Below are 27452 nucleotides of genomic sequence, written 5' to 3'. Positions count from 1 at the left end.
GGCTAGCGTAGGGCATTAGTTGTTTTAAAGGGTTTGTCTTGCTAGAATATATCTTCTGTTCCTTTGGCTGGAGAGGCAGGTTGCTGACTTCTCCAGCAGCAGGCTCTGGGATATGCTGGAGAAGTCAGCAACCTGCCTCTGGGATATGCTGGGCAACAGGAAAGCCCCGAGGACCACTGCTGCAGCATTGCTCCTTGGATCCTGAGGTCCCTCGTCAGGCTGCCTTCTTCTCTCCCCTTCCAGAGCCTCCATAGGTGTTTTATTTTTTATTTTTACGTATGTGTGTATTTATTTTAAATATATATATTTTATTGATTTTTTTTTAGAGAGGAAGAGAGAGGGATAGAGAGTTAGAAACATCGATGAGAAACATCCATCAGCTGCCTCTGGCACACCCCCTACTGGGGATGTGCCCACAACCAAGGTACATGCCCTTGACCAGAATCGAACCTGGGACCCTTCAGTCCCCAGGCCCATGCTCTATCCACTGAGCCAAACCGGTTTTGGCAGTGTGTGTATTTATTTTTATTGATTTCAGAGAGGAAGGGAAAATGGAGAGAAACATCAATGAGGAGAGAGAATCACTGATCGGCTGCCTCCTGCACTGGGGATTGAACCCACAACCCGGGCATGTGCCCTGACCGGGAATCAAAGTGTGACCGCCTGGTTCATAGGTCATGCTCAACCACTGAGCCATGCTGGCCGGACCATAAGTTTGTTTTCTATATGATGGCAGGGCTCCCCTCACACAGGAGCCAGAGGCCCTGGTCGGCCTGGTCTTGAACTCTGTACACAGAGCCCTCTGTTTATGTTCTTTTAAGTTTGGCTTCTCTTGCTCAGCAAGATGCTGTGAGGTTTTCCCACGCGACTGTGTTTTCATTGCTGTAGAGCAGTGATTGTCAACTCTGTTTACCTCACGGCACACAAACTAATTCCTAAAATTCTGCGGCATATATTTTTATAATATTTTTTGCCAATCTGACAAAAATAGCTATACTTTTCACACTGGATGCCTATGCCCTGCAAGCACAGCCAAGGGTTCGCTGAGCCTGAGGAGGGGCGGTGAAGGATAAAGAAAAGACAGACGAGAGAATACAGCTGGGGCTCATTGGATCTCCCGTGCCTGGATGAGGACACAGATGAGGCTTCATTTTATAGTGAGATCAAAACAGGGGAGTGGTCAACATGTTTACAATGTTCTTGTGAGTTTCATCTTGTTTGGCAGCACTTGCTGCACCTCCCACAGCCCATTAGTTCCAGGAAGGAACTAGGGAGGCCATAAGGTTAAGCTAATTAAGCTAAGAGGGCTCTGCCCTCCAAGCTGGGACCTGTTTGTGGCCCGACACAGGTCAGTGGAGGCTTACCTCTAGCATGGCATCCTACAGACGCCTACTGTTGTGTTGGCTGTTGTCAGTTATTTTACTTGACAATCTGAGGGAAAATAGGTCAGTGCCCTTGACCAAATAAGTATTGCATGTTTTAAAAATTCTTGCTGCAGTCGCAAATTCTCGCAGTGACTGCTGCAAATGTTGGTGGGCAGGTGAGTCAGGGGCCACACGCCCTCCTCCTGTGGGAACGCACACTGCAGAGGCCTCTGAAATGGTCTTCCTGCCCCAGCCTTCGCCCTTTCTAATCACAGCCACATAAAAGCCACGGTCATCTTTCGGAAACATGAATTGGATCTTACCCCTTGCTCAAAAATACCAATGGCGACCCTCTGTATTAAGATTAAAACCCACAAGAACTGCAGGCTCTGGCCCCCGTCTGCCTCTTTCTCACCCCTGCCTTGTCTGCTTCCTCTCCCTGCCATCCCTTCGTCCACCCCCTGCATCTGTCCATCCATCCATCCATCCATCCATCCATCTGCCCATCCATTTGGTTTTGGGGTACCTGCAGTGTGCCTCGCTTACTCTGACCTGAGGACATCGACCCTTGCTGTTCCCTCTGCCAGAAACACTCTTTCCCCCAAACCATCGCCTACCTCTTTCCCCCTTTATTTAGGTCTTTGTTCTAATGTGATCTCTTCGAAGAAGGATTCTAAAATGGCCCCCACTCACCCTCTCTCTTTCTCCCCCACATTCTTTCTCTTGGTAACGCTGACGGCTACATGAACTTCTAGGGTATATTTGTTGCATGTCTTTCTCTTGGCAGACATGTTCATGAGGTTTTCTCATGGTTATCTGCTGTGACCCACTGCCTGGAGCAGTGCTGCGCATGGTAGGCACTCAGGGGATATTGGTTGAAAGCATCAAACACCCCAGCACAGGAGCTGGTCAGACACACCTCAGTTGGACACCAGCATCACCTTCCGGCTGTCTCATGGGCAGGCCCTCCAGCGGGTACTCCTCACATTCAGCTGTGGCTGCAGACATGGATCAGGAGGCTTGGGGGGGACCTGGATGCTGCATGTCTTCCAGCTCCCAGGCAGGACCTGGGCTTTGAGTAGCAAGGCCTTAACCTCTGAGCCTCAGTTTCCACACCTGTAAAATGGTTCACTGTGCAAAGCAAGGGGGAAGGTGTGTTCCGCGCATGGTGCCAGGACCTAGTGCTTGGTGAGCATCTCTTGCACCTCCTCTGAGCGCCTTTCAGGGTCTGAAACCAGAAGTCGCCTTGGGTTTTCTCCCTCTGGTTCTCCTCTCCCCACAAGCTTATCCCCAAAGAGATCCTCAGGGAAGCCTTGTCCATTTTATTTCTCCATTGCTAGCCAGCCCTGCCTGTCGTAGGCTGGGGAGTGGGGAGGATGCTGGCATTTTGGCAGTCATGGGGACATATGCAAATGAGATGCAAAGCAGCAGCTAATGGGCCTTGATTGCATTTGTGCGGGGAGCACATGGGATAGCTGTGCCTGGTTGGGGGTGGGGCAATGGCTGCTTTTCGGGCTGGGTGAGGGGCAGTGACAGAGGTGTCGGCTCCTGGGGGGGGGGGCACGGGGGCAGCTGCTCGGGGCCTGGGTGAGGGGCAGTGACAGAGGTGTTGGCTCCTCCGGGGGCACGGGGCGGCTGCTCGGGGCCTGGGTGAGACCACAGGCGTAGCCTTATCGTTGCTGTGAAGTGGGACATAGTGATGGTCTGGCAGAAGGGCTGGGTTTGGAGAGGAGTGGTGGGGGACATCTCTGGGCCTGTCTGGGCCTGCAGTTGGGAGAGGAGAGGGCTTCAGACCGGTGGCTTGGAGGCCCCTCCGCACAGCAGATGGGGCTGGATCCTGCGGACAGTGGGGTGGGCGGGGATGGATGCTCCCTGGGCTGGGCCAGGAGGGGGTGACAGAGGGTCAGCTTCGGCCACGGCGCCTGCGTGTGGGAGGGCAGAACTCGGGGGGGCTCAGCAGGCAGCAGATGGGGCCGGATCAGGATGAAGGCGGGTGGGCGGGAGGGGCCCGGATGGTATCCCTGGATGGAGCCGGGCTTTAGTATAATAGAAAGATGATCCTGGGCTGGGGGCTGGCAGGCGCCGGGAACTCAATCCCTCCCCGCCCCCAGCTGAGGTCTCCTCGCTTTCCAGGGAGCCTCTGCTCTCAGGTGCCAGGCACCCCCTCCTGGCCTGGCCTCCACCGGACCCTCCGCCGAGGACCGCCAGGCAGGGACCCCAGCTGCAGCCTTCCGGTGAGGGAAGGCCCGGCGGGAAGTCACCTGTCATTCCGGTCCTCTGTCGTGCCACCGTTTTACTGGCATCTCAGGCTCACATGACCCCGCACTGCCTGTGATGTAGGGACAAGGAGCGCACCTGACCCCGGAATTCCTGCCCGTGGGTTCTTTCCCGGGGAACCGATGTGGGACTGGCAGAATGTGGCAGGCACGGGGTTCGGATCCCAGACACTTCCTGGCTTTGTCAATTTGGGCAAATGGCTCAGCTCGCAGACAAGCCCGTTTCCTGTCTGTGCTGGGACCTCACCCGGGGGCTGCTGGGACCTCACCCGGGGGCTGCTGGGACCTCACCCGGGGGCTGCTGGGACCTCACCCGTGGGCTGCTGGGATGCCACAGATGCTGCCGGAGAGCAGGAGCTGTGTCCACTGGCTCATCTCTTCCAGGGCGGGGCTGTGGCCCTCCTTTGTGTGGCACCTAGAATGGCCCCTGGCACGTGGCAGGTGCCTGGTAAACACTCACTGAGTGAACAAAATTTCCTGTTTCACCCATTCCAAGGTGATTTCCCTCTCACATTGGACTTCTCTGATGCTAGGATGTTTCATGCAATTTATAGCATGCCTGATTAATTTTTTTTTAAAAAAATATTTTTTAATTTTTATTAATTTCAGAGAGGAAAGGAGAGGGAGAGAGATAGAAACATTAACGATGAGAGAGAGTCATTGACCGTCTGCCTCCTGCACGCCCTCTACTGAGGACCAAGCTCACAACCGAAGCATATGCCCTTGACTGGAATCGAACCCGGAACCCTTCAGTCCGCAGGCCGACGCACTATCCATTGAGCCACACCAGCTAGGACTGGCTTCATTGTCGGTGGGCTTCTGGTTCTTTGCTTGCATCTGCCCTCTCTGGGCTGTGCGGGTCCCTGAGAGTTACCCTGGGCCCCGGGCTGCTGTGCCCCTGCCTGAGGTCCTCTGAGGTGGTGCTGAGCTGGGTGTCATCCTGCAGGCAGGCTGTGTCCTGGGCCCCAGTCCCCACTTGGTCTCCCCTCCCCCTTCTCACCCCCTGCAAGCTGTTGTCTCTCCTGGGGGTAGCAAGGCTGTCTGAGGGGATGGCGATGGGCCCATTTTACTCTTCTGTCTCAGTTCCAAGTCCCAAACCGGACAGCCTTAGGGAGGTGGGCGGGGTGTCCATGAGCCCCCGGGGCTGAAGGGCTCCAGGTAAAATGTGGTCTGGATCAGGCAGAGGACTTAGAATGAGGGTGGCTGCATGCGAGCAGGGCCCTGTGTGCACCCCACCCCAGGCCCCTCCAGCAGCAGAGCTGAGACAAGGTGGGCAGATCATGTCCGGGGCCCAGAGCAGAGCGGGGTCCTCTCCCAGGAAGTGGCTCCTTGGTTGGACACTTTCACGGGGTCCCTTCTAATGAGAGAGGATTGAGGGTGTGAGTGTGCGGCTGTGATTTGCTGTAGGAAGGGTTTATGTGCAGTATGTTCTGTATCCGTGTGAATGCGTGTGCGCTGATGTTAGTATTTCAGTGATGTGTGTTGTTTGTACACGCATAGATAGGTGCACGGGTTTGTGGAAATGCATGTGCGCAAGCATGTGTAAGTGTGTTGTTGGGAGGCACCTGTGCATGGATGCCTGTTGGTGCGCGTGGATCACACGTGTGCAGTGCGAGCAGAGATGTCTGCTCTGAGGGTGTGTGTCAGCCATGGCCTGGGAGAAGCACCCTGGGGAACCACAGGGTCATTGCCAGCAGGAGCCAGGGGTGCTCAGACCAGCTGTTTTCCTGCCGTGGGCCTCAGTTTCCAATCTGGAAATGGGCATGGAGCTTCATGGAATGAGACAGCTCCATACTATCGCACACTCAGCCCGACCTAGAACAGCTAAATGAGATGCTGAGGACTGACTGACGCGAGTGAATGAGAAAGCAGGCGGAGGTGCGCACAGAGCTTTAAGGACAGGGCAGCTCCCTGGGTCCGGCAGGGTGTCGGAGGCGGGTCTGGAGGAGAAAGAGGAACGAGGCTGCGGCAGAGCCGGTCCGGGGCCACACGGGCCTGCGCGTCCAGCAGCATCCCCGGCGGCAGCGCGCCCTCCGAGTGGATGCAGCGGGCGGGCGTCCCCTGGCGTCCGCCGAGGGAGGCTGTCGGTGCAGCATTGCCCGGTTGGCATAGAAACGGCGGGAGGAGGTGGGTGGCTGGGAAAGGAGGCGGGCCGGGAGGAGGGGGAGCGGTGGGGGCGGGGAGCGGGCTTCTCTGGCGCTGCCTCCGGAGCGGGCGGCGCGCGGCAGAGGGGACCCCGGAGGACAGAGCCCCAGCCCGGGGCCAGCGCCCCCCTGCCGGCCGCCAGGAGGAGAGGAGGACGGCCCGCCCCTCCGGCCCCGGCCTGCCCAGCGGGGCAGAGTGCTCCCACTTGCCCCTGGCGTGGTACCAAGAGGGGCCCAGGTAGGCACCCATGGGGACGGCTAGCGGAGGCTGCGCGGCGAGTGGGGCCCGGGCTCCCCATCTCCCTACCCGCAGCGCCTGGGCCCGGGGTGGGTGGGTGGGTGGGTGGGGGGGAGCCGGCGTCCGTCCTGGGGGCACTCCTCAGACTGGGTCCTCCCCTGGTGCCTTTCCTCTTCTGCACTTCTACCCTCCACCCCCACCCCACCCCACCCCACCCCAGGTCAGTACTAGAAATGCCCTCCCTGGGGAAACAGCTGAAGGGGCTGGCGCTCCCGGGAGCTCACATTGCCAGTCCTCGGGAGCTAAGGCTGGGGGGGGGGGGGGGGCGGTAGGGAGAAGTGAGGTTGTCTCTGCCCCCCCCCCCCCCCCCCCGCACTGCTAGGCCTTGGTCATTTGGAACCAGCAGCTCCAGCCCTCCCACTCCCCCCACTCCCCCCCCACACCCAGCCTCCCTGTGGCTCAGTCAGGGAGGAGGCATCGCTCCCTTTTCCCCCAAACTCAGCTCCTTCTCTCCTCCCCTCCCTGCAGAACCAGGCCTCCTGGTTTCCCAAAGGACCCCTGTTCCACCCCCAGAAAACCCAGGGTCTCCATGTTGGGTGCCTGTGGCCCTCCCTCCCCAACTTCCATCCCTCCCGCTGCAGCGCTGCGGGGGGCCCTGGCCTGGGGTGGAGCCGCAGGCGGCTTGGCTCTCACCGGGCTGGGCCTGGAGCCTGGGGCCCGGGAGGAGCTGCCGGGACTCCAGCACAGAGGGGCGTGGGGGTGCACCTGGTCCCGCTTTGCCCTGCGTGGAGCTGGGGGGCCCTGGCCTGTGCGGGGAGGTGATTCTGGCCTGAGGGGCAGGGGTTGGTGTGTGCAACCTTGGGGCGCTCAGGTTCCAGGGGGCAAAGGCCTGGCCCTCTCCCCCCTGCCCTCTCTACCCGGCACCCGCTGAGGGCCCGGCACCCGCCTGCTGAGAGCCCAGCACCCACTGAGGGCCCCCCACCCACCTGCTGAGCGTGTGGGGGTCCATCCGAGCTCTGGCACAGCCTGTGGGTCAGAGGACCTGGTGCCGGGCTGAGGCGGGTCCCGGGCCGCTGACAGGCAGGGGAATGCTCCCCCACAAGCTGACGTGTCACCCTCATTTCTGCCAACGTTAGTTGCACCTGCTGACTATACAGTGCCTCCAGCGTGGGGCTCAGGGCCTGGGCGTGAGAGGAGGTCTCAGGCGGCAGCAGCGGGGAGGCCATGGCTGGGAGCTGGCAGCCATACAGCCAGGCCCCCATGCCTGCTCCCCATTTCTCACGCGGGCTCCCCTCCCCACCAGGGCCTGGCAGCACCGGCATCTGCCCTGCGGCACCTGCAGCCGGAGCCTCCATTCCAGCCGAGCCGGGGGCTGTGAGCCGGGGGACAGGCCCTTTGGCAGGAGCTGGAGGAGGTCTCCCTTCCCAGACCCCCAGGCCGGCCCTGCCTCCCACTCCGGCCGCCTTCTCTGGGCCACAGCCCCTCTCTCCAGGTTTTGTTTTTTTCTGTCCCACGGGTCCCAGGGTCTTTGCTTGCTCCATCTCTCTCCTACACTCTGCTGCCCCCAGACTCTGGGGCAGTGAGCTCATCAGAACGGCCCCCAAGGCACCTTACCCAGCCTCCCCACATCCTGGCAGCCAGGTGGGAGCCCGGCCCACCCCCAGCAGCTTCCCCGGTCACAGGAGCTGAGGGGAGGCCCGGCCACAGCGGCCTGGAGCTCGGCCCGGAGCTGGGGGCTGGGAGCTGGGGGCTGGGGGCTGGGAGCTGGGCGCTGGGAGCTGGGAGCTGGGAGCTGGGCACTGGGAGCTGGGAGCTGGGAGCTGGGCGCTGGGAGCTGGGAGCTGGGAGCTGGGCACTGGGAGCTGGGAGCTGGGAGCTGGGAGCTGGGCACTGGGAGCTGGGAGCTGGGAGCTGGGCGCTGGGAGCTGGGAGCTGGGAGCTGGGTGCTGGGAGCCGGGAGCCGGGAGCTGGGCGCTGGGAGCTGGGAGCTGGGCGCTGGGCCTGGAACCAGTCAGGCTCCTCCGCACGTGGCCCCGGCAGGAGCTCTGGGAGAGGAGGGAGACACGTCCACTTGCTCTTCGGGGCAACTCAGGATTCAGAGCCGCTCCATCCCCCCTGTTCCTCCGCCCGCCATCTCCCCTGCTGCTCAGGCCCAGACCCAGAGCCGCCTGACTCCTCGCAGACAGACCACCGGCAGAGCCTGTTGGCCCGATTGTCACAGCCTTTCCGGGTGCCAGCCTCTTCTCACTGCTGCCAGCGGCACCACCTTCCCTCACCTGGAGGATGCAGGTTAGGGGGTGCCCTGTGCTGCTGCCCCGCAGTCTGTTCTCCCTGCAGGCAGGGGTCCTTAAAATTCAAGCCTGACCCGGCCGAGGGCAGGCGGGAGAGGGCCAGGCCTTTGCCTCCCTGGAACCTGAGCGCCCCCAAGGTTGCACACACCAACCCCTGCCCCTCAGCCAGGATCACCTCCCCGCACAGGCCAAGGCTCCACGCAGGCCAAAGCGGGACCAGTTCCTCCCAGGCCCGGGGGGAGGGCATTAAGGCTCTTATGCTGACCCACAAGGCCTCCTGTGACAGGATCCTTCCCCAGCCTCCCCCCCGGCCTCCCCGGCCTCCCCCCCACCCCTCTCCTCACTCACTCTGCTCCAGCCGCAGGGGCCCCTTGCTCTCAGCCAGGCAGCCATGCTTCGCTCAGGGCCTTTGCGCTGGCTGTTCCCTCTGCCTGATGCTCTCCCCCAGGTGGCTGCCTGGCTCCCTCTCATCTCCTGTGTAAAATAGCCTCGTTCCCGCCCCCTGCCCCTCCCTGTCCCCGTCCCTGCCGTTCTTCTCCACAGCCCTGTCACCTCTAACACACGTGACCATTGGCCTATTCGTCTGGCCCCTGTCTGTCCAGCCCCTCTGGTGGCAGGCCCACGCGGCAGGGGGTGGGGGTTTGGGTCTCGCTCAGGGCTGTGCCCAGAGCAGCACTGGGAGGATGGCGGCGCAGCTGGAAGCCAGGAGCCTCTGTCCGGCTGTGATGGGGCCTATGACGTGGCCCTCCCAGGGGGGGGGCAAAGCCCCTCCGGCTGGGCAGTCGCCCCAGGACTCGGAGTTGGGCGGGATGTCCTGCCTGGCTGGTCCCTGCTTCTTGCCTTTTTCTGCTCCGGCCTCGGCCAGGGCAGCTCAGCTGGCAGGAGGGGCAGGGCAGTGAGCCACTTGCTGCCATCCTCGTGCAGCCAAGGACGGGGGGCCTTCCTGTGGAATGCAGCCAGGGCCGGGAAGGTTCGTGCAGACCTGGCTGTGCCCCCCAGGAGGCCACAGAGCACAGGGCCCAGGCCAGGAGGCCCCGCACAAGGCCAAGTGTGGATGATGGGTCCTGGGAGAGCTGCACCCGGGGCGGAGAGGACGGGCCTGCCTTCCCACAGCTCCCACTCCTGCTCCCCATCCGTGGGGTCGGAGCCCGGGGCAGGGGTCTGACGAGGACGGCCCCTTTGGGAGGTGGCCTCTGAGACCCTGAGTGGACCTGGGTGCTTGTGGGCCCGGGCCCGCCGTGGGCCTCGGCCCAGTGCCCGGGTTCCTCTGGGGGTCGGGAGGGAGGGTGGGGCTGAGATACCAGCTCTGCACCCTCACTGGAGGCTGGGACCCTTCCCCGACTCATTGTCCCCTAAGTGCTGTCCCCACCGCATGAGGAGACTGTCACTTCTGGGCTCTCTCCTGCGCTGGAGCACACTCAGGCTCTCTGCGGCCAGAGATGTGGCCTCCACTGTCCTGGGAACGGGAGTGTGCGGCTGCCTTGGGGGCTGGAGGAGGAAGGAGAGGGTAGAGATGGCAAAGGGCCAAGGATCAGAGGCCAGGGAGTGGGCAGGGAGCAGGGGCGAGGCCAGCCAGGAGCTGAGGTGGAGAGCCGTTAAACCCTTCCCGGGTGGGGTGAGCCACCTGGGCCCTCTGTCGGGACCTCTCTGGGTGAGACCCCGCTCTGCCTCCCTCTGTCCCCCATTTGTGTTTCCATCCTTTCCCCACCCCACCCGAGCTTCATCATCTCTGAAGGGAGGGCCCTTGGGGACTTCCCTGGGACCTTTCCCAGCGCAGATAGAGGTTCGGGTCCAGGGCCTGATGTTTAGACCCAACGGGAAGGCTGGGGAAACCAGGCCTTCTTCATAGGGGACCTGGAGACCCGGGGTCCCAGGCGAGGCCAGCAGGCGTGGACGGAGGCCTGGGTCAGCTCAGGCTGCAGAACGTGGATCGAGCGGTTTATTGCTCGCGGTTCTGGTGGCTGGACGTCCGAGGTCGCGGTGGCTGTGGGGCTCCTGGGGAGGCCTCTCTTCCTGGCTGGCAGAGGCCGACCTCTCTGTGTCCAGACATGACCTTGCCAATCCTACTGGATCAGGACCTCACCCTTACTTGCCCTCAGTTGCCTCCTAAAAGTCCAAACACAGTCACATTGGGGGGGGGGGGTAAGGCATCACATATGGATTTGGGGGACACAGTTCAGTCCCTAGCAAAGGTCTGTGGGATATTAGGCACAAAGAGGAGATGGAGTGTGAGGTCATCCACAAAGATGGGAGTCTTCTGTTTGAAAGCTCTGCAGCTGCGAGAAGCATGGGTGACGATACCGATGATGATGTGATGGTGATGGTGATGATGGGGATGATGGGGATGATCAGTGATGATACCTATAGGATGATGGTGATGCTGCTGCTGATAGTGGTGATGGTGGGTGATGATAGCTATATTGATGATGATAATGATGATGATGATGGATGATAATATCTATGATGATAGGTGATGATAACTATATATAATAATAATGATGATGGGTGATGATTGATACTGGTGATGATGATGATGATGGATGATTATAACTATGATGATGATGATGGGAAATTATAACTATAATAATAATGATAATGGTAGTGGTGGTAATACCGATGATGATGATGATGATAATACCTATAATGATGAAGATTATGATGATGATGGAGAGTGATGATACCGATGATGATGATGATGATGATGATGATGATGGTTAAATGGTGCTTCCTGAGTAGCAGGTACTCATTTCCTTCTCACACCACCCCTTGGAGTGGTATCATCTCCATTTCCAGGTGAAACAGACACAGAGAAGAAATTGCTGAAGTCGCACAGCCCTTTAGGGCCAGACTGGGGTTTGAAGCCGGTCATTCTGCCCGGCTCCAGGGTGCTCTTAACTGTTCTGTCGGAGTGACCACCTGGTGGGAGTTCCTGGCTTGTCAGGAGAGCAGGTGCTGCCTGAACCGGTGAGATCCGGTTTGTGGCAGGGTGGGGCTCGGAGCTGCAGCAGGGGGTAGGGGTGAGGTAGGTGAGGGCTGGGGTATTCAGGGACTGAGCTGGCTCTTGAAGGGAAGGAGAGTTATTTGGGGGAGAGGTGGATGGTGGGAGGGAGGACAGCGTGCTCCCCAGGCTGGAGGGCGGTGTGAGCAAAGGAGCCGGAGCGGGTGAGCAGGGGTGGCGGGAGGGGCGGGAGGACAGCACCTGGCAGCGAACCTGGGTCCTCGCTGCCTCTGAAGCCGCAGCAGAGCTGGAGAGAGTCCCCCAGTCAGGCATGGTGGGCCCGTCCATCTCTGGGTGAGGTGCGGAGCGGAGGAGCATGGAGCCCGAGGCGCCCTGAGACCCAGCGCTGGCTTCCATGGCGTTGCCCGGGGGAGCTGAGTGGCCCCTTAGGCCAGAGGACCGTGACCCCCATGGTGCTGCTCCGGCTGAGCACCAGGCGGAGGGGCAGGGAAGGACTCCCCGGGTCTGACCTGACTGCCGCCTCCCTCTCCCCCTGCGTGGCCTTGGACACGTTCTTTAACCCCCGGGGTCTCGGGAAAGGTGGGGGAGCCTGTACGGATCTTAATGGGCTGCGGAGGGTTAGAAATAAAGTGTACGAAGAGGCTGGAGCATAGTAGGTACTCAAAAACGGTTATCACAGTCTGTGTAAAGGGGGATGAAGAGGGAGTAAGGTGACGGCCAAGGCTATTGGTAAGCACCCCCTGTGTGAGCTGCGGGATCCCTGCGGAGGGGCCCCCTCGGGGGGCAGGTCATCCTGGGGGGTCAGGGAGAAAGACGCCCTGGAGCTGGATCCAGGGGGCGACTAGGAGGTGGGGAAGGGGATGCCAGGACAGCAGGGGGCATGGCTGGGACAGGGGGAATCGAGGGTTCTCTTTACGAGATTCTGGCTTTTGGTTGTAACCCTCATCACCAACATCTAGTAAATGCCCAGTGTGTGCAGGTGACTGGGCCTGGGGCACAGAATTCAGTGCTTCTGCTATTTAGTGAATGAATGTTCCACAGGGTTGTTGGCACTCACTCATTCACTGAACAGAAATGACCGTGCATGTCCTCCGTGCCGGGCGCTGCCCCGGACTCCAAAGGTACAGCAGAGAGCCAGGCAGCTGAAGCGTCAGCCTCACAGAGCTGATATTCTAGGGGAGAGGAAGACACTAAATGTGTGAGTCCTCTGAGCTGACAGCCTATCCAAGAACACAGCGAGGGAAGGGAGAGCGGGTGGGTGGGGTGCTGGGTGGAAACAGTTGACAGTTTAAGTCGGGGGGAGGGGTCAAGACATTTGAGTGGACCTGGAAACCCGGTGGGTGAGTGTTCTAGCAGGTGCAAAGGCCCTGGGGTTAGAACAGCAAGGAAGTTAGCGGAGCTGGAGGAGAGTGAGCGTGGATGAGGTGAGGGCAGAGGGGTGAGGGGTGGGACAGCAGGTTGTGATCTGAACTTTCATTCAGAGGAAACGGGGGGTGAGGGGAGGTAGTCTCCGGAGGGTTCTGAGTGGGGCAGTGGTGGGATCTCACAGGCTTTTCCAGTTTCCCTCAGGCTGCTGCGTGGGCGGCTGGGGAGAGACAGTGTCAGAGGCGGGAGGGCCAGTGAAGAGGCTGCAGGGAGTGCGGTGGGAGGAGAAAGGGGCTGTGGCCACCATAGTGCCTGTGGTTGTGCGTAACAAATGACCTAGGATGGTTTTAGGTGACCCTGCTAGCGGTTCTGACCCACAGGCTGAGAACCGCTGCTGTAGAGCCTGAGACCATCGGAAAACACAGATGTTTACGTTACGATTCATTAACAGGAGCAACATTACAGTTAGGAAGTAGGAACGAAAATAGTTTTATGGTTGGGGGTCACCACCACACGAGGAGCTGTGTTAAAGGGCCGCGGCATCAGGAAGGTGGAGAACCACTGATCTAGAGGAAGGGTCAGGCCAGCAGGAAAACCTCACATTCCACAGAGTTCTCTGTTCTTCCGAGGAGCTTGCTATCCTTTTATCATTTGATCTTCAAAATAGACTCAAGCATTGTCTTCCATCATCTGTGTTAGAAAACTGAGACCCCCAGGGACTCGGCCGAGCTCTCGCTGGCAGGTGGCAGAGCCGGGGGAGCCCGCGCCCCCCGGGCTGCACGCTGAGGGTGAGAACGTACCAGCCGGCTGAAGTGGGACCATCGCCCACGCTGACGGCAGCGGTGACAAGTCAGTTGTGAGAGCAGTTTTGGTCTTTCAGTCCCGCCTCGGCCCTGAGCCAGGTCTGCAGTGTGGGGTGGTGTGAGGACTCGATGGGTTAAGACCCGTGAACTGTCCTTGGTACAGATATGTGCTCCATAATGTCAGCTACTAATACTAACTAGAGGCCCAGTGCATGAAAATTCATGCACTGGAGGGAGAGGGTGCCCTCGGCCCAGCCTGCCCCCTCTCACAGTCCGGGAGCCCTCAGGGGTGGAAGGCAACACCCCATCACCCCTCTGCTGCTGTCACTGCAGGCAGCACAAGCTTCAGCGGGCCCTGGGTACCTGAGCCTCAAGTGGCCTGGGCAGCTGGGCAGCTTGGCAGCCGCCATCCGAAGCTTCCCTGCATCTCAGGCCAGCCCTGGGGGTCTGGGGGGCTGAGGGGACTGGGGGACTCCAGAGGCAGGTGAACGAAGGAACCATACCCGCCTTGCTGTGTGCCTGCTGCCCTGGCAGGGCTGAGGGGACTGGGGACTGGGCACTGCCATCTTGTGGCTGTGGGCGCCACCATCTTTGAGGGTGTGACAGTCAATTAGCATATTCCCTTCTTATTGTCTATGGGCGCTGCCATCTTTGCAATGGTGTGAGGGTCAATTAGCACATTCCCTCTTTATTAGATAGGATGGCACAAGGCTTTTAAGGCCACAAAAAGTCAGATGGGCATCGAGCCCATTCAGTGGGTCGAGGAAAGCAAAGCGTGCGTTGACTTGCCTGCAGGGCGTGTCCGACACCAGCCACTCGGTTCCTGGCTCAGAGATGCAGTGATGGCACCTGCCTCGGGGAGTGAGAGGCAGGGGAAGATAGGGTGGGGTGTCTGGCAATATGGTGCTGCAGGCTCACACACCCCTCCCGCGTCCCTCCCCGGCCCTGACTGGTATTCCTGAGCCCCCCTGAGCCGGTCCAGCCAGGGCTGGTGTGTGCTGGGCCCTCACCATCTCGCCTAATCCTTAGTCGGGCCAGGTTATCCTCATCTCCTGGCAGGACCCAGCAAGGCCATGTGCGTTGCTCAAGGTCACACAGCAGTTTGGCGGCAGGGCAGGGCCCCAAGGCTAGAGCTGCTTCTATTACACATGCTCTCGGCTGGGAGGGACCCAGCAGCCCCCGTCCTGGGTCTGGACCAGGTGGAGGGTGGTCTCCTCCTAGCCCGACGTGGGATCCTCCCAGCCTGACATGCCAGGCCCTGGCTGCCCAGCCCCGCCTCCAAGCTTCAAGTGCCCCCGGTCCTGCGCCCACTCCCTCTGCTCTCCTCCAGCACAGGCTGGAGGGTTTTAAGAAACAGGCAGTTTATGCACACAAGGCAAAATTTAAAAGGCATAAAAGAGCCCAGTGGAAAAACCTCCCACCCCATCCGCCAGCCACCCATTCTTCCAGCTTCCAAAAATACTCCGTGTGTGCATGTCCACCCCCCGCGGAGCCAGGAGCCTGCAGCCTCGCTGCTCTGCGCCCGCTCCTGGGCTTCAGTCACGTGGCCTGGGAGGGTGCGTTCGGCCGGCCTGCGCCTCCGCTCACTGACCCAGGCCTGGCGCGTCCGGGTTGTGGCCGGCCTCTGGCTTTCCCAGGCAGACCTGCGGTAAATTTGATGGGGCGGCAGCAGTTCGCCCCGCTGGCTGGAAGGGGAATTCCTAGGACCAGGGCGCTGGCTGAGGGCCGTGTGCCTCTGTGACGGTGAGAAAGGAACCGAGGTTTTATCAGTCGCTCCTCCTCTACCAGGGGTGCCCTCGACCTTCACTTCAGGAGGGAGTCCCCCCATGAGCTGCACACTTGGGGGGGGGGTCCCTAAGTTCTATGTAACTTTGAGGGCTCTAGGTGGCTCTGTCCCAGGGATCCTTACCGAACCTGGCTGAACGTCCTTCATCACGGGTCCCTGCCTTGTGCTTCTCCGTGTCCAATGCAGCACTTTCCTCGTGAAGACCTACCGCTCTGCAGGTGAAAAGTGCCACATGAAAAGGAAAATCCTCAGACTTGTTTCTTGTCCCTTGATGAACTCTAGCTGCCCTCTCTCCACCCGCCCCCACTGGGTGTAAGTTTGGGAGGAAGTGAGATTGTGCTAAGGGGAGCGAAATCAATGCCTGAGAGATGCAAGGAGGCAGCCCTGGGTATGACTGGGCCCGGAGCACTAGCCCCGGACAGGTGGGGAGACAGGCCAGAGGGCAGGGCCTCCCCCGTCCAGGATCCTCATGTGCGAGTGCCGCTGTCCGCGGACCCCAGGTGGGCGAAACCTCGCAGAGGCAGCACTCCCCAGGGGTCCTCATGGGTCCCTGAGGTGACAGTGCGGACCAGGGAGGTGACCCTGGGCCCAGGCTGTCAGCTGGTAGTGGGATCAGGCCTGGCTGGGCCTCACTGTCCCTTTGGAGACCAGGCTCTGGGTCTAGGCTCCTGATGACTGAGCCATTCACCGGAACCATTCTTGCCTGGGTGGCAGGGAGCGCTGTGTGGGGTGGCTCAGGGCAGCGCCCTGGGGCAGCACGCGGCCTAGATTGGACAGCTGTGATGCCGGCCGACAGTTCCAGGCCGCACACAGCCGCCTGACGCTCGCACAGAGCGCAGCGGTCTGGCCTGTGGGCCTGGCTGCCTGTGTGGGACTCACAGGGACGTGGAGCAGCTCATTGCAGCCTTTGGGGCTGGGCACAGGGCAGCGGGGGGCCTCGGGCTCAGGGAGCCGAGGAGGAGCTTGGCTTGGGCGGGAGGTGGGAGGGGCCTGCAGCCTGTTCCCAGGGGACTTGGTCCAGGCTCCAGGTAGAAGTTTGGGGGGACTTTGGGGTTGGACCAGGGCCCTACGTTGGTGGGGAGCTTAGGTGGGTGTTTTGGGCCTGGTGCAAGGACCTGCCTGGGTCGGTGGACAGTGCCCAGGGGGGCAAATTGAGATGCCAGCTGCAGTTCATTGAACTCTAATGGTCCTACAGGGTGTCAGCTTCAGGGGAAGAGAGGGAGGGAGTGTAGGGGGCTGCACAGAGGTAAGTCTGATTGCTGGCCTTGAAGACCTCTGTGTCTACGAAACAAACCACAGGTTTATTTAAAGCAAAGACGCGATTACGTGGCGCTAACTTTCAGCTCCGAGTCCAGGAACACAAAGCAGCGGCAGGTGCCATGTCTGGTGGCTGGGCAGGCTTTGAGAGAGGTGCCACACTGGAGCTGGAGGATGGGTTTGGGGGAGAGGGGAAGGAGATGGAGAGATGGGAGTGGGCAGGAGGGGTACTGCGGGGAGGAGACTCTGGGGCCACCCTGGGGACGGCTGGTGAGCCTGGGCAGGAAGTCCCATCCCAATGCAAGGCTTTGCCTGGGGAGCCCCCATCCCCACGGCAAGTTGGGGCAGGGCCTGGAGTGGGGCCTGTTGACACGCCCCTCATCTCCAGGATCTCTCCCCCCAGCGCATGAGCAGCCCAGCCTGCTGACCGCCGCTCCCCGCCTGTCCATCCTGCCACGGCCACACCATGTCCGGCTCCTACGACGAGGCCTCCCTGGCTCCGGAGGATTCCACCGACAGCTTCTGGGAGGTGAGGCTTTGACACTCCCGGGCCCTGGGGACCAGACAGCGTAGCCTGGCTGTGGAGGCCCAGCTCTAACCACCTCACGCCTCAGGCCTTGCCCCCAGCCCCTCGGGCTCTGCAGAGCCCTCCGTGTCCAGCAGGCTACGATGACCACCCCCCGAGGCCAGAGCACCCTGCCCACAGCCCCCTGGGGACTCCCCTGGTATTTCATGGTGCGGAACAGGCCCCCTGTCCTCTGCTCTGGGCGCCGGCTCAGGGGCCTGCACTTCCCATGGGCACACCGCCTTCCCAGCTGCTCCCTGTCCCCCCCCCCCCAATCCCCCCGTGGGGTGAGCAGAGGCGGAAGGAGCACTGGTCCCAGGGAAATGGAGTGAGTTTGGGGAGCCCCACAGCAGCACAGAAGTGGAGACAGGCCCGTGTTTCAGAGCCTCCCAAAATATTTGCCACCCAGAAAGTGTTTTTTTTTACTGGCTTATGGAACCCAAAGTGAAAACCGCCAAACCTAAATTAATAAGTGTTTAATGAGATGTCTACACAACATAATATTATGTCAAGAAGTTGCAGCTCAACTCAGTGCTTCTGACTCTATATAAATAGATTTAGCTCATAAGAATGAAATGAATAATTCATCTGGCCCAAGTCCAAATTATAAAAAACCTCTTGCATTTTGTGGCAGCGACAAAACTGTGTTTTAAGTGAGAGCAGGGAGTGTATAGACAGGGGTGTGAGGAGGGGTGCCACGTCCTGGACAAGCCAGGGGTCCCAAGGCGCCCTGGGATGGTGATGGCGGGCGCCCCCTGCAGGACGCGGCGGCCAGGGCGGGCGGGGGGGCGGGGGGGGAGGCGGGGAGGCGGGGAACCCTGGGTGTCATGCGCGCCGCTCGCCGCCAGGTGGGGAACTACAAGCGGACAGTGAAGCGCATCGATGACGGGCACCGCCTGTGCAACGACCTGATGAGCTGCGTGCAGGAGCGCGCCAAGATCGAGAAGGCCTACGCGCAGCAGCTCACCGACTGGGCCAAGCGCTGGCGCCAGCTCATCGAGAAAGGTGCTGCCCCCCTCCCCCCGCCCCGTGCCCATCCCCTGGGCACTGCCCAGACCCTAACCCCACTGTCTGGATCCGGGGAGCACCCGGCCACCCGGATGCACCTGCAGCCTCCAGCAGCAGGGCCTTAGCGGGAACTGCCCCCACACCTGCCCTCCTCCCCTCCCTGACCCCCCAGGGCTCCCTGCCCTTCAACTTCACTTGTTTGGATATAAAACAAACAAATCCCCAAACTTTTTATTTTAAAATAATTTTAACTCAGAGAAAAGTTACAAGAATAGAACTACATTCCCTTCACCCAGACTCACCAGTTGACATTTTAACCACACTGGTTTTACCCCTATTTATATGCATATTTTTTAAACATTTCAATTGGAATGTTTCAATAGAACTACATTCCCTTCACCCTAAATTCTCCATGTATCTCCTAAGAATAAGAACATTCACGTATGTCGCCACAGTCCTGCTATCACATTCAGGACATCTAATCTGGCCCATATGCATATTTTATTATGGCAATTGTTTGCGGGTCCAGGGTCCAATTCAGCATCAGATACTGCGTTTAGATGTCATGTCACTCGGTTCCTTTAATCTAGAACAGCTTCCAGTGGAAGCTTACATATATGAGTAAGGTTTTCTCTTCCACTAGACCCAATCCCATGAGGCCAGGGCTGGGCCTGTGCTGCCCAGGACAGCGCCTGGCACAGCAGCGATGCCAGTGCACAGAGAAACAGGCCGTGGGATGTCCAGTCCCAGGAGCCTCCTGGGACCTGTCACAGTTGGTTCTTCAGTTTTGCATTTAGCCAACATTCCTGGAGCACCTACTGTGTGCCTGGTGCACCTACTGTGTGCCTGGTGCTGTGCTGGGCTTGTGAGAGCACACAGGGTTGAGGCTCCCCCCCCCCCCCCCCCAGCCTGGGGCTCACAAGCTGACAGGGGAGATAGGGTATAGACGGAGAGGCAGGTGTGAAGAATTCAGTGAGGGCAATTCAGTGTGTAGCAATCAGACAAGCCTTTCTGGAGGAAGTGGCTGTACCCTGGCCCTGGAGGATGAGGAAAACTGTAGGGAGAGGGAGGGGGGGTGCGAGGGGGCCTCTAGGCGGGGGGCCATGAAGGCCTCGGACCCCACGGCCGTCTCCTCAGGCCCGCAGTACGGCAGCCTGGAGCGGGCCTGGGGGGCCATCATGACGGAGGCGGATAAGGTGAGCGAGCTGCACCAGGAGGTGAAGAACAGCCTGCTCAACGAGGACCTGGAGAAGGTCAAGAACTGGCAGAAGGACGCCTACCACAAGCAGATCATGGGCGGCTTCAAGGAGACCAAGGAGGCTGAGGACGGCTTCCGCAAGGCCCAGAAGCCCTGGGCCAAGAAGATGAAGGAGGTGCCCGGGGCAGTGCTGCAGAGGGGGCGGGGGTGGGCAGCTGAGCTCAGAGCGCCAGTCTGATCGGGGGAGGTGTCCGCAGATGGGACTGTGCCAGGGGGCGCAGGCCTACACGGCAGGCACCACGGTGCTCTCCAGGCGTGTGTCCGAGGCAGCAGGCTGTGCCCTGCAGGGAGACCTCCACAGGGGGGCACTGCTCCCCATACCGGGAGCCAGGGCCTGCACCCCTCCTGCCTCTGAAGACTGTGCACACGGCCCCTGGCAGCGTGGGCAGGTGGGAGGGCTGGCGAGTGCCCGCGCTTGCTCCTGCTCACCAGTAGGAGGCCTGCCGCCCGTTCTGCTTCCCCACAGCTGGAGGCAGCCAAGAAGGCCTACCACCTGGCCTGCAAGGAGGAGAAGCTGGCCGTGACCCGGGAGATGAACAGCAAGTCGGAGCAGTCGGTCACGCCCGAGCAGCAGAAGAAGCTGCAGGACAAAGTGGACAAGTGCAAGCAGGACGTGCAGAAGGTGCTGCCGGGCCGGGCGCAGAGGGCCGGTGGGGTGGGCAGGGCTGGCCGCCGCGGGCCTGGGCCTCACCCTCCCCGTGTCCCGGTGCCTCCAGACGCAGGAGAAGTACGAGAAGGTGCTGGATGAGGTGGGCAAGACCACCCCGCAGTACATGGAGGGCATGGAGCAGGTGTTCGAGCAGTGCCAGCAGTTTGAGGAGAAGCGGCTGGTGTTCCTCAAGGAGGTGCTGCTGGACATCAAACGCCACCTCAACCTGGCCGAGAGCAGCAGGTAGCTGGCTGGGCGGCTCCGTGGCTCAGGCACAGCCTGGAGGGCGGAGCCGGGGGGCGAGGCATCCCGGGCCCGCGTTACGGGGACAGGAAGGGCAGGGCTGGGCTGCGGGGGCTGAGAGAGAAGAGGCTGCACACACAGCGGCCGCCTGGTGCAAGCCGGTGCACTCCGGGTGCTCAGGAAACAGGCGTGGGCGGACGGGTGAGTGGCTGAGGTGGGGGCGGCGAAGGGTGTCCACCGGGCATGCCCACACGGAGAGGGCCCCGGGGAAGCCTGCCTGACCCCTGAGCGGGCGCCTGCCCTCACCGAGGATGAGAGGCCATGTGCATCCTGCTCCCCTCCGCCCGCTCCTGTGCACAGCTACGTCCACGTGTACCGGGAGCTGGAGCAGGTCATCCGGGCGGCGGACGCGCAGGAGGACCTGCGGTGGTTCCGCAGCACCAGCGGCCCCGGCATGCCCATGAACTGGCCCCAGTTTGAGGTAAGGGCGTGTGGGGCCGCGGAAGGAGTCTGCAGAGGCCGGAGGGGCCTCGGGGCGATGGCCCAGCCTGACTGCCCCCTGGCGCCCACCAGGAGTGGAACCCAGACCTCCCTCACGCCGCCGCCAAGAAGGAGAAGCCCAAGAAGGCCGAGGGGGCGGCGCTGACCAACGCCACGGGGGTGCTGGAGTCCGCGTCCCAGGCCGGCGACCGAGGCAGGTGAGTGTCTCCCGTGGAGCTTCCTACAGGCCAGGAATCTCTCTGAGTTTTACCGCAAGACACAAGAAATGGCCGAAGTCACGGCAACCTCGTTCTCCTTTCAAAAACAGCGATAGCTCATCCTTTGTGAGCACCTGCTGCGTGTCCGGGACTGTCCCAAGCATTTCATACGTTAACTCACTGAAGCCTGCGGCATTCTGAGGAGTGTGTAAATATTCCCATTTTACAGACGGAGGAACTGATACCCAGAGGAGCTAAGTGGTTGCGGGAGGTCACACAGCGGGTTCCTAGCCTCAGAGCCAGGATATGGGGCCCAAAGTCTGGCTCCAGAACCATCGCTCTTGACCAATAGCTTGTACTGCCCTCTCACGAGGAGCCAGATGTCTCTGGGGTCCCTTCGGCACCCCTCACTCTAAGGCTCAGTAACAATGCCGCTAGTCTTGTCTCCCCTATGTTTAAAGAGCGGCCAGTGAGGGTCACTGGGTCAGGACCCCTCCTGCAAAGCCACCCCAGCTCCAGCCTTGATGAGCTGTGGCGCAGCGCTCTGGCTGGGCAGAGGGGCAGAGCTGGGGACAGGAGGGGCAATTCAGGCCGGGTCCTCCCTCTGCTTCTCAGCGTCAGCAGCTATGACCGGGGCCAGCCCTACGTCACCGAGTGGTCGGACGATGAGAGCGGGAACGCGTTTGGGGGCAGTGAGGCCAATGGGGGCGCCAACCCCTTCGAGGACGACGCCAAGGGCGTGCGCGTGCGGGCCCTCTACGACTACGACGGCCAGGAGCAGGACGAGCTCAGCTTCAAGGCCGGTACGAGGGGCGGGGCCGGCGGGGCGGGGCCGGCGGGCAGGGCGCGCGGGGATTGGTGGCGAATGCTGTGTGGGCGTGGCCTTGCGCTGGGCGGGCGGGGCCTGGAGTGCGACCTCAGCCCCGGGCCTGAGAGTGGTCCCTGGATGACCCGGCCCAGAGTTGGGGGTTAGGCTGGACCTGGATTGGGGTCTCTGACTACTGAGCTGGGAAGTGAAGCTGGAGGGGCCAGGCTTTGGGGCCATACTGAGGGAGGGTTTGGGGTCAGCCAGCATCAAAGTATGGGGGGCTCCCTAGCAGCGTGGGACGGAGGGACGGCCTCCCCGAGCCCCTGCCAAGGAGCTCCTCCGTGTCCCCTTCCCAGGCGATGAGCTCACCAAGCTGGGCGAGGAGGACGAGCAGGGCTGGTGCCGCGGGCGGCTGGACAGCGGGCAGTTTGGCCTCTATCCCGCCAACTACGTGGAGGCCATCTAGCTGCCCTGCTCCCCCAACACAGCCCTCACTCCCCCCCCCCTTCCTTCCCACTCTTGTCACCTCCCCTTGCCATAGAGTTCCAGACATATTTTACGATCAAGCTTTTATTTTTTTAAAAGTCAAAACAGAACAAAACAAAAAATATGAAGAGACGGAGCATCTGCAGGACTGCCAGGAGACCAGGCTGGTGGGACTGGGGGGCGGCCCCTGGGCAGATGGGGGTCTCCGGGCTTGGCCCAGCAGAGACATCACAATGTCCATGCTTCCGGTCCCACCAGAGGCTCCTGAGCTCAGAGATGCCTCCTGGACCCTCCTGTCAGGCGTCCCTGCCCCACCCCAGGCTGCTAGACCCTGTCCCGCTGCTTCCTGGGAGGGTTCCGACCTCCCCCTCCAGCCCCACCTGCCTCCTTCCCCACCACCCAAGTCTGCGCGCGCTCTCTCTCTCTCTCTCTTTCTCTCTCTCTCTCTCTCTCTCTCTCTCTCTCTCTCTCTCTCTCTCTCTCGGAGGCTCCGCTCCAGCCCCAGACAAGGGGCTGCCCAGTGTTTAGTCTTCCGCTGTGCCCTGGGGAGTGCCCCGCCCGGTCTCACTCCAGGACTGGTGGCACCGGCGGAGGCTGGTCACCCCTCGCCCACAGAGGTGTCCCGGTGTCCGTGTGAAGAGGGCAGAGCTGGAGGTGGTGACAGTGTCATGGGGTGCAGGAATGAAGGGGAGCAGGCCCTTGGTCCTTCCAGCACCAGGCTCAGCTGAGGGACCAGGACTCTACTGGGCCTTCCTTCCCAGCTGTCCATCCCGCAGAGCACCCTCTTCAGCATTTGCAGAGACACAAACCCCATCCCAAGTCCTCAGGCAGCAGGGGGGGGGGGGGGAGGGAGCTGTGAGGTGCAAAGCCCAGGGCAGAGCCACAACAGTAGCAGCTTCCTCCCGTTTCCCGGGAGGGGCATCTCGCTCACCCTCCCTGCACACTCATCTAAAACCAGAGCCTCACGGGGTTCAGCCAGCCTTCAGACCGAGCCTTGGGGCCCCCCAGTCCACTCCCCTTCTCTGGCCTGCAGGGGGCGACACCGCAGCCCCTGGGAGCTTCCAGCCTGGGAGCCTCCGGGAAAGGCTGCAGGCAACAGAAGAGGCAGGGGGTGGCGGGAGGGAGAAGCCTGGCCTAGCAGCGGGGCAGTCACCCAGTCCTCCTCCTTGTCCTGTCCCCACACTCACAGCCCGCCCCCCCCCCCCCCCCCGCCATCTCTCCGAGCCGGGGTCTCAGCCCAGGAGTTGGGGGTGAGGAGCAGGCCTGTGGCTGTGGCTGTGAAGGAGTGGTGCTGGGGGAGCAGGTCACTGCTGGGGGAGCAGGCCAGGGCAGGGAAGGCCCAGAGGAGGGCCTGGCTAGGGCGTCTCCCAGAGCCGGGGCGAGGCCGGAGACTGCCTGCGGAACCGGGGAGCCCTCTGGGCCTCAGACTGCAGACCCCCCACTCCCACAGCACCGTCCCTGGGCCTCTGGCTGAAGACAGTGAGACCCCAGCCCCGCTGTCACCCCTCAGCCTTTCGCTCCTCGCTCGCTTCTCCCCACAGCCCCTGTCCGGTCAGATCCAGCCTCAGCTGCCCCTGTCCGTGTGAGCACAGAGGCCTGAGCTGGGGCAGGCCTCCCTCGGGGCCAGGGAGGCGGTGGGGACAATAGCACCCCTAGGGACAGGCAAACTAGCCCCCCACAGCACCCCCTTTCTTGTCACTGCTCTCTGAGCCTCTGTTCCGTCCTGAGGTGTGTCTCAGACCCCTCAGCCCTCCCAGCCCCAGAACACAGCCCCTCCGCGGCTCCAGGCAGGAGCTGGTGGGGGCCTCTGCCTTCACCACCTACCCCTGGAAGTCAGGAAGCTGCCACCTTTGCACCTCGGGGCCTGGGCTCCCCCTCTCTGTGCCAGCAGCTTCCCCGCACCTGGGGAGGGGCGCTGCCCTGCTGTCCCCTCAGCACTCCAGCTGCCCACTCCCCGGCAGGGACTCAAAGCCCCATTCCTTCCGAGCGGTCGGTCCCAGGTTCCTCAGGCCCGGAGTGGAGCATCTCACGTGGAAGAGACCCCTGAGCCCCCGGGCCTGACCCCCGCGCCCCCCCATTAGTGCTGGTATCGGGGCCCCCAACTCCGCGTGGGCACCAGCCCCTCACTGTGCCCACCAGCTCCTGTAGCTGCAGCGCCCGCCCTGGGCTCAGCCAGTAATGTGTTTCATCCCAAGTCGCCCACGTCTCAGCCTGGCTCTGCAGGAGGCCGCGGCTGCCCGCCAGTCTGCCACCCGGCTCCTGACTTCATTAGTCCGACACTTGTGACACTCCGAGGAGTGCTGTGGTCTCAGCAATGCACCTGTTTTGTACATGACTGTGTAATTTAAAGGTATATAAATACAAATATATCTGTATATATATATAAGTTGTGATTGTATGACTGTGGATAAAACCAGAACTGTGTCAACCTGGCTGGGTGTTGTGATCTGGAGTCCTGCCTGTGTCTTTCGAGGCCTGTGGTTGGATGTCAGGGGGAGGGGGGTGCCCGGCTGCCCACCAATGGGCTGAGGACTGAGGGCTGGGCCCTTCACCTTCCAGGGCCCGGGTCCTGTCTGTGCGGGAACAGTTATGTGTGAGGCTCCTGAGTAGCCGTTAGAGATTGGTTGCTTCCTGTACATTCCCCAACCTGAAACCTAGATGTGTGCCCTGAGGGGAATCAAACCCAAAACTTTTGGTGTATGGACGACACCAAACGCCTGAACTACCCGGTCAGAGTAACAATTTCAAGTTTTAAAGCAAAATTCTAAAAGTGATTACCAGCAGATTGTGGAATCTCAGAGGGAAGGCAGGGGAGGGTGAGAGGTGGGAAGAGATCAACCAAAGAGCTTTTGTGCATAGATGCATAACCCATGGACGCAGACAGTAGGTTGGTGAAGGCCTGAGGCGGGGTTAGGGGCAGGCTAAAAGGGGTCAATGGGGAAAAGGGATATATGTAATACTTTCAACAATAAACATTTTTAAAAATAAAATCAGTTATTTATATCCATATAATAAAAGGGTAATATGCAAATCGACCGAACAGCAGAACAACCGGTCTCTATGATGTGCACTGACCATCAGGGGGCGGACAACACAGGAGGTGCCCCCTGGTGGTCAGTGTGCTCCCACAGGGGGAGCTCCGCTCAGCCAGAAGCCGGGCTGACAGCGGACCAGACAGCAGTGGTGGTGGGAGCCTCTCCCGCCTCCATGGCAGTGCTGAGGATGTTTGACTGCCAGCTTAGGCCCTCTTCCCCTGGGGAATGGGCCTAAGTCATCAGTCTGACTCCCTCAAGGGCTCCTGGATTGCGAAAGGGCATAGGCCAGGCTGAAGGACCCACCCTGCAGTGCACCAATGTCATGCAATGGGCCTCTAGTTAGTTGTTTTATTATTATACTAGAGGCCCAGTGCACAAAATTCATGCAGGGGTGGGGGTGGGGTGGGAGTTCCCTCAGCCCAGCCTGCACCTGCTCTAATCTGGGGCCCCTTGGGGGATGCCTAATCTGTCAGTTGGACATGCCTCTCACAATCTGGGACCACTGGCTCCTAACTGCTTGCCTGCCTGCCTGCCTGCCTGATCACCCCTAACCGCTCCCCTGCAGACTTGATTGCCCCTAACCACCTCTGCCTCGGCCCTGCACTCAGGACCCAGGATTCCCTCCTCTGGCCAGCTGCAGGCACCCAGGACCCAGTGGGTGGGTGGCTTTGCCCTCTCCCAGTCCGCAGCTGCAGGTGCTGGCACAGTGGGCGGGCGGCTTCGTCCAAGCCTAGCTTTGTCAGGAAGGATGTCTGGATGGTCATCTAATTAGCATCTTATCCTTTTATTAGTATAGATTAGTATCGATTATATTTATTATATATTTTTTTCAGCCTCTGAGAGAGAGAAATTCTATTATTTGTGGCCAAAAGCATCCTGACCACAGCACTCTATGATCAGGGCCATTCCGCTGATGGCAAGAGGCCCGGAGGCCAGATTGTGTGTTCTCGCTCTCTGCACTTAGTCATTCTGGGTAGAGATCGGCTCTGACACCTGCAGACCAAGCTGCTATAGATGAAAACCTGCCCCTTGAAATGTCCTCATCTCCACATTCCCAGCGGCCATAGCAAAAATAAATAAATGAAAAGTAAAAGTGATGGCTGTGGCCAGTGGTTCCTGGTGGTCCAGTCCCAGGCTCCCTGCGGGTGCCACACGTCCCTGTGCCTGCCTGACCCTGACACCATGTCTGTGTGCCCCCCCCCCCTTAGGGCTCCTCCTGAGGGGCTTCTCAGGGGAGTGGGCATGCCTGGAGCTCTGAGCTCGGTTCTGCCAGGCCCAGGCCGGCCTCAGCCCCTGCTCCAGCCTCCACCCCCTGCTGGGTCTCCTCTGAGCAGGGCAGGGGTCCCAGTGCCACTACCAGCTCTCCGTGTCTCCCCACTCCCCTACCCCCCTCTCCCGTACCGGGCCTCTGCTTCCCCCATCCCTTCTCCCTCCCCCTGCCCCCGTCTGGTTGGATGTCTCCTCTGTCCCAGCAGCCTGTCAGGGCACCGACACAGACCCCATTTTCAAGGCAAATGTACTACCCCCCCCCCCCCCCCCGGCCCGCTTTCCCAAGCCTCGGTGTGCTCGGCGCAGGGGGAAAAGGTCAAGATGGGGGTTGAATCACTTCTCCACCACATAGCGTCTCCCCCAAACCCACCGCCAAGGACAAGGGCCTGGTTTTAGCCAAATGGCGGACTCTTCACAGGGAGACAAATGGTCGCCTTGGCTCATGTGCCCAGGCCGCTCCAGGCAGCGGTGGGAGCCCTGGATGCGGGGCCCGAGGAGGGTCAGGGAGCACCCAGGCGGGATGGTGGGCAGCCAGCAGGGCCCGGGGCACAGGCTTGCGGCCCTTCTCCAGGTCCAGGCCCAGCCGCAGAGGCCAAGGAGCTGTTTGCTCCCTGCCTGGAGGAAACTCTTCTGAAGACAAGGAAGTTGCTGAGGGCAGAAGGCGGCAGTACAGGGCAGCATTCAGCCCGCGGCGCCTGGGCAGCGCTGGCCGCTCCCGCTGGCTCCCGCAGCCTGCCCTCAGAGCTGTGTTTCGGGGCCTCGGGTGCTGACCAGGCCTGAGGCACAGACCCCCGTCCTGGGGGGCACAGCGCCTGTTTCTGCAGCCGATTGGCTGGGTGTGAGCAAGGCAACTGCTCTGAGCCTCAGTTTCATCATCTGAAGAATGGCGAGTTAACCCCTAATTTGGGGGGAAGTTCAATGACAAAAAAAAAAAAAAAGCAGTGGAAGCA

The 27452-nt window shown here is 60.8% G+C and overlaps 1 protein-coding gene and 1 long non-coding RNA gene across 3 annotated transcripts in view; one reads left to right on the top strand and one right to left on the bottom strand.

Annotated features, from left to right (window-relative positions):
- PACSIN1 (protein kinase C and casein kinase substrate in neurons 1) overlaps positions 1-22308 on the top strand; it is a 31590-nt gene extending 9282 nt beyond the window's left edge. Inside the window, exons 1-10 of one of the 2 annotated variants that reach the window (XM_036415317.2) lie at positions 5831-6022; positions 16887-17012; positions 17897-18053; positions 19194-19429; positions 19781-19936; positions 20031-20206; positions 20567-20687; positions 20780-20904; positions 21520-21707; positions 22069-22308. In XM_036415317.2, coding sequence (XP_036271210.1) covers positions 16950-17012; positions 17897-18053; positions 19194-19429; positions 19781-19936; positions 20031-20206; positions 20567-20687; positions 20780-20904; positions 21520-21707; positions 22069-22178 — 1332 coding nt within the window. In that variant the 5' untranslated portion in view covers positions 5831-6022; positions 16887-16949 and the 3' untranslated portion in view covers positions 22179-22308. Of the gene's footprint in view, positions 1-5830; positions 6023-16886; positions 17013-17896; positions 18054-19193; positions 19430-19780; positions 19937-20030; positions 20207-20566; positions 20688-20779; positions 20905-21519; positions 21708-22068 lie in introns of those variants that run through there. The other variant, XM_045572755.1, reaches the window with a different exon arrangement.
- On the bottom strand, positions 1770-25036 carry LOC118706125. The gene is made up of 3 exons (XR_004983906.2): positions 23130-25036; positions 3526-3531; positions 1770-1781 (listed from the first exon to the last, which is right to left on the bottom strand). It is a non-coding gene; the product is annotated as an uncharacterized LOC118706125 (long non-coding RNA).
- Between the last annotated feature and the right edge of the window lie 2416 nt (positions 25037-27452).

This window comes from Pipistrellus kuhlii, unplaced genomic scaffold (assembly GCF_014108245.1).
Source record: "Pipistrellus kuhlii isolate mPipKuh1 unplaced genomic scaffold, mPipKuh1.p scaffold_m20_p_5, whole genome shotgun sequence".
NCBI classification, from domain to species: Eukaryota; Metazoa; Chordata; class Mammalia; order Chiroptera; family Vespertilionidae; genus Pipistrellus; species Pipistrellus kuhlii.
Note: the sequence above shows the minus strand (reverse complement) of the source record. Positions and strands in the feature narration are given on the sequence as shown.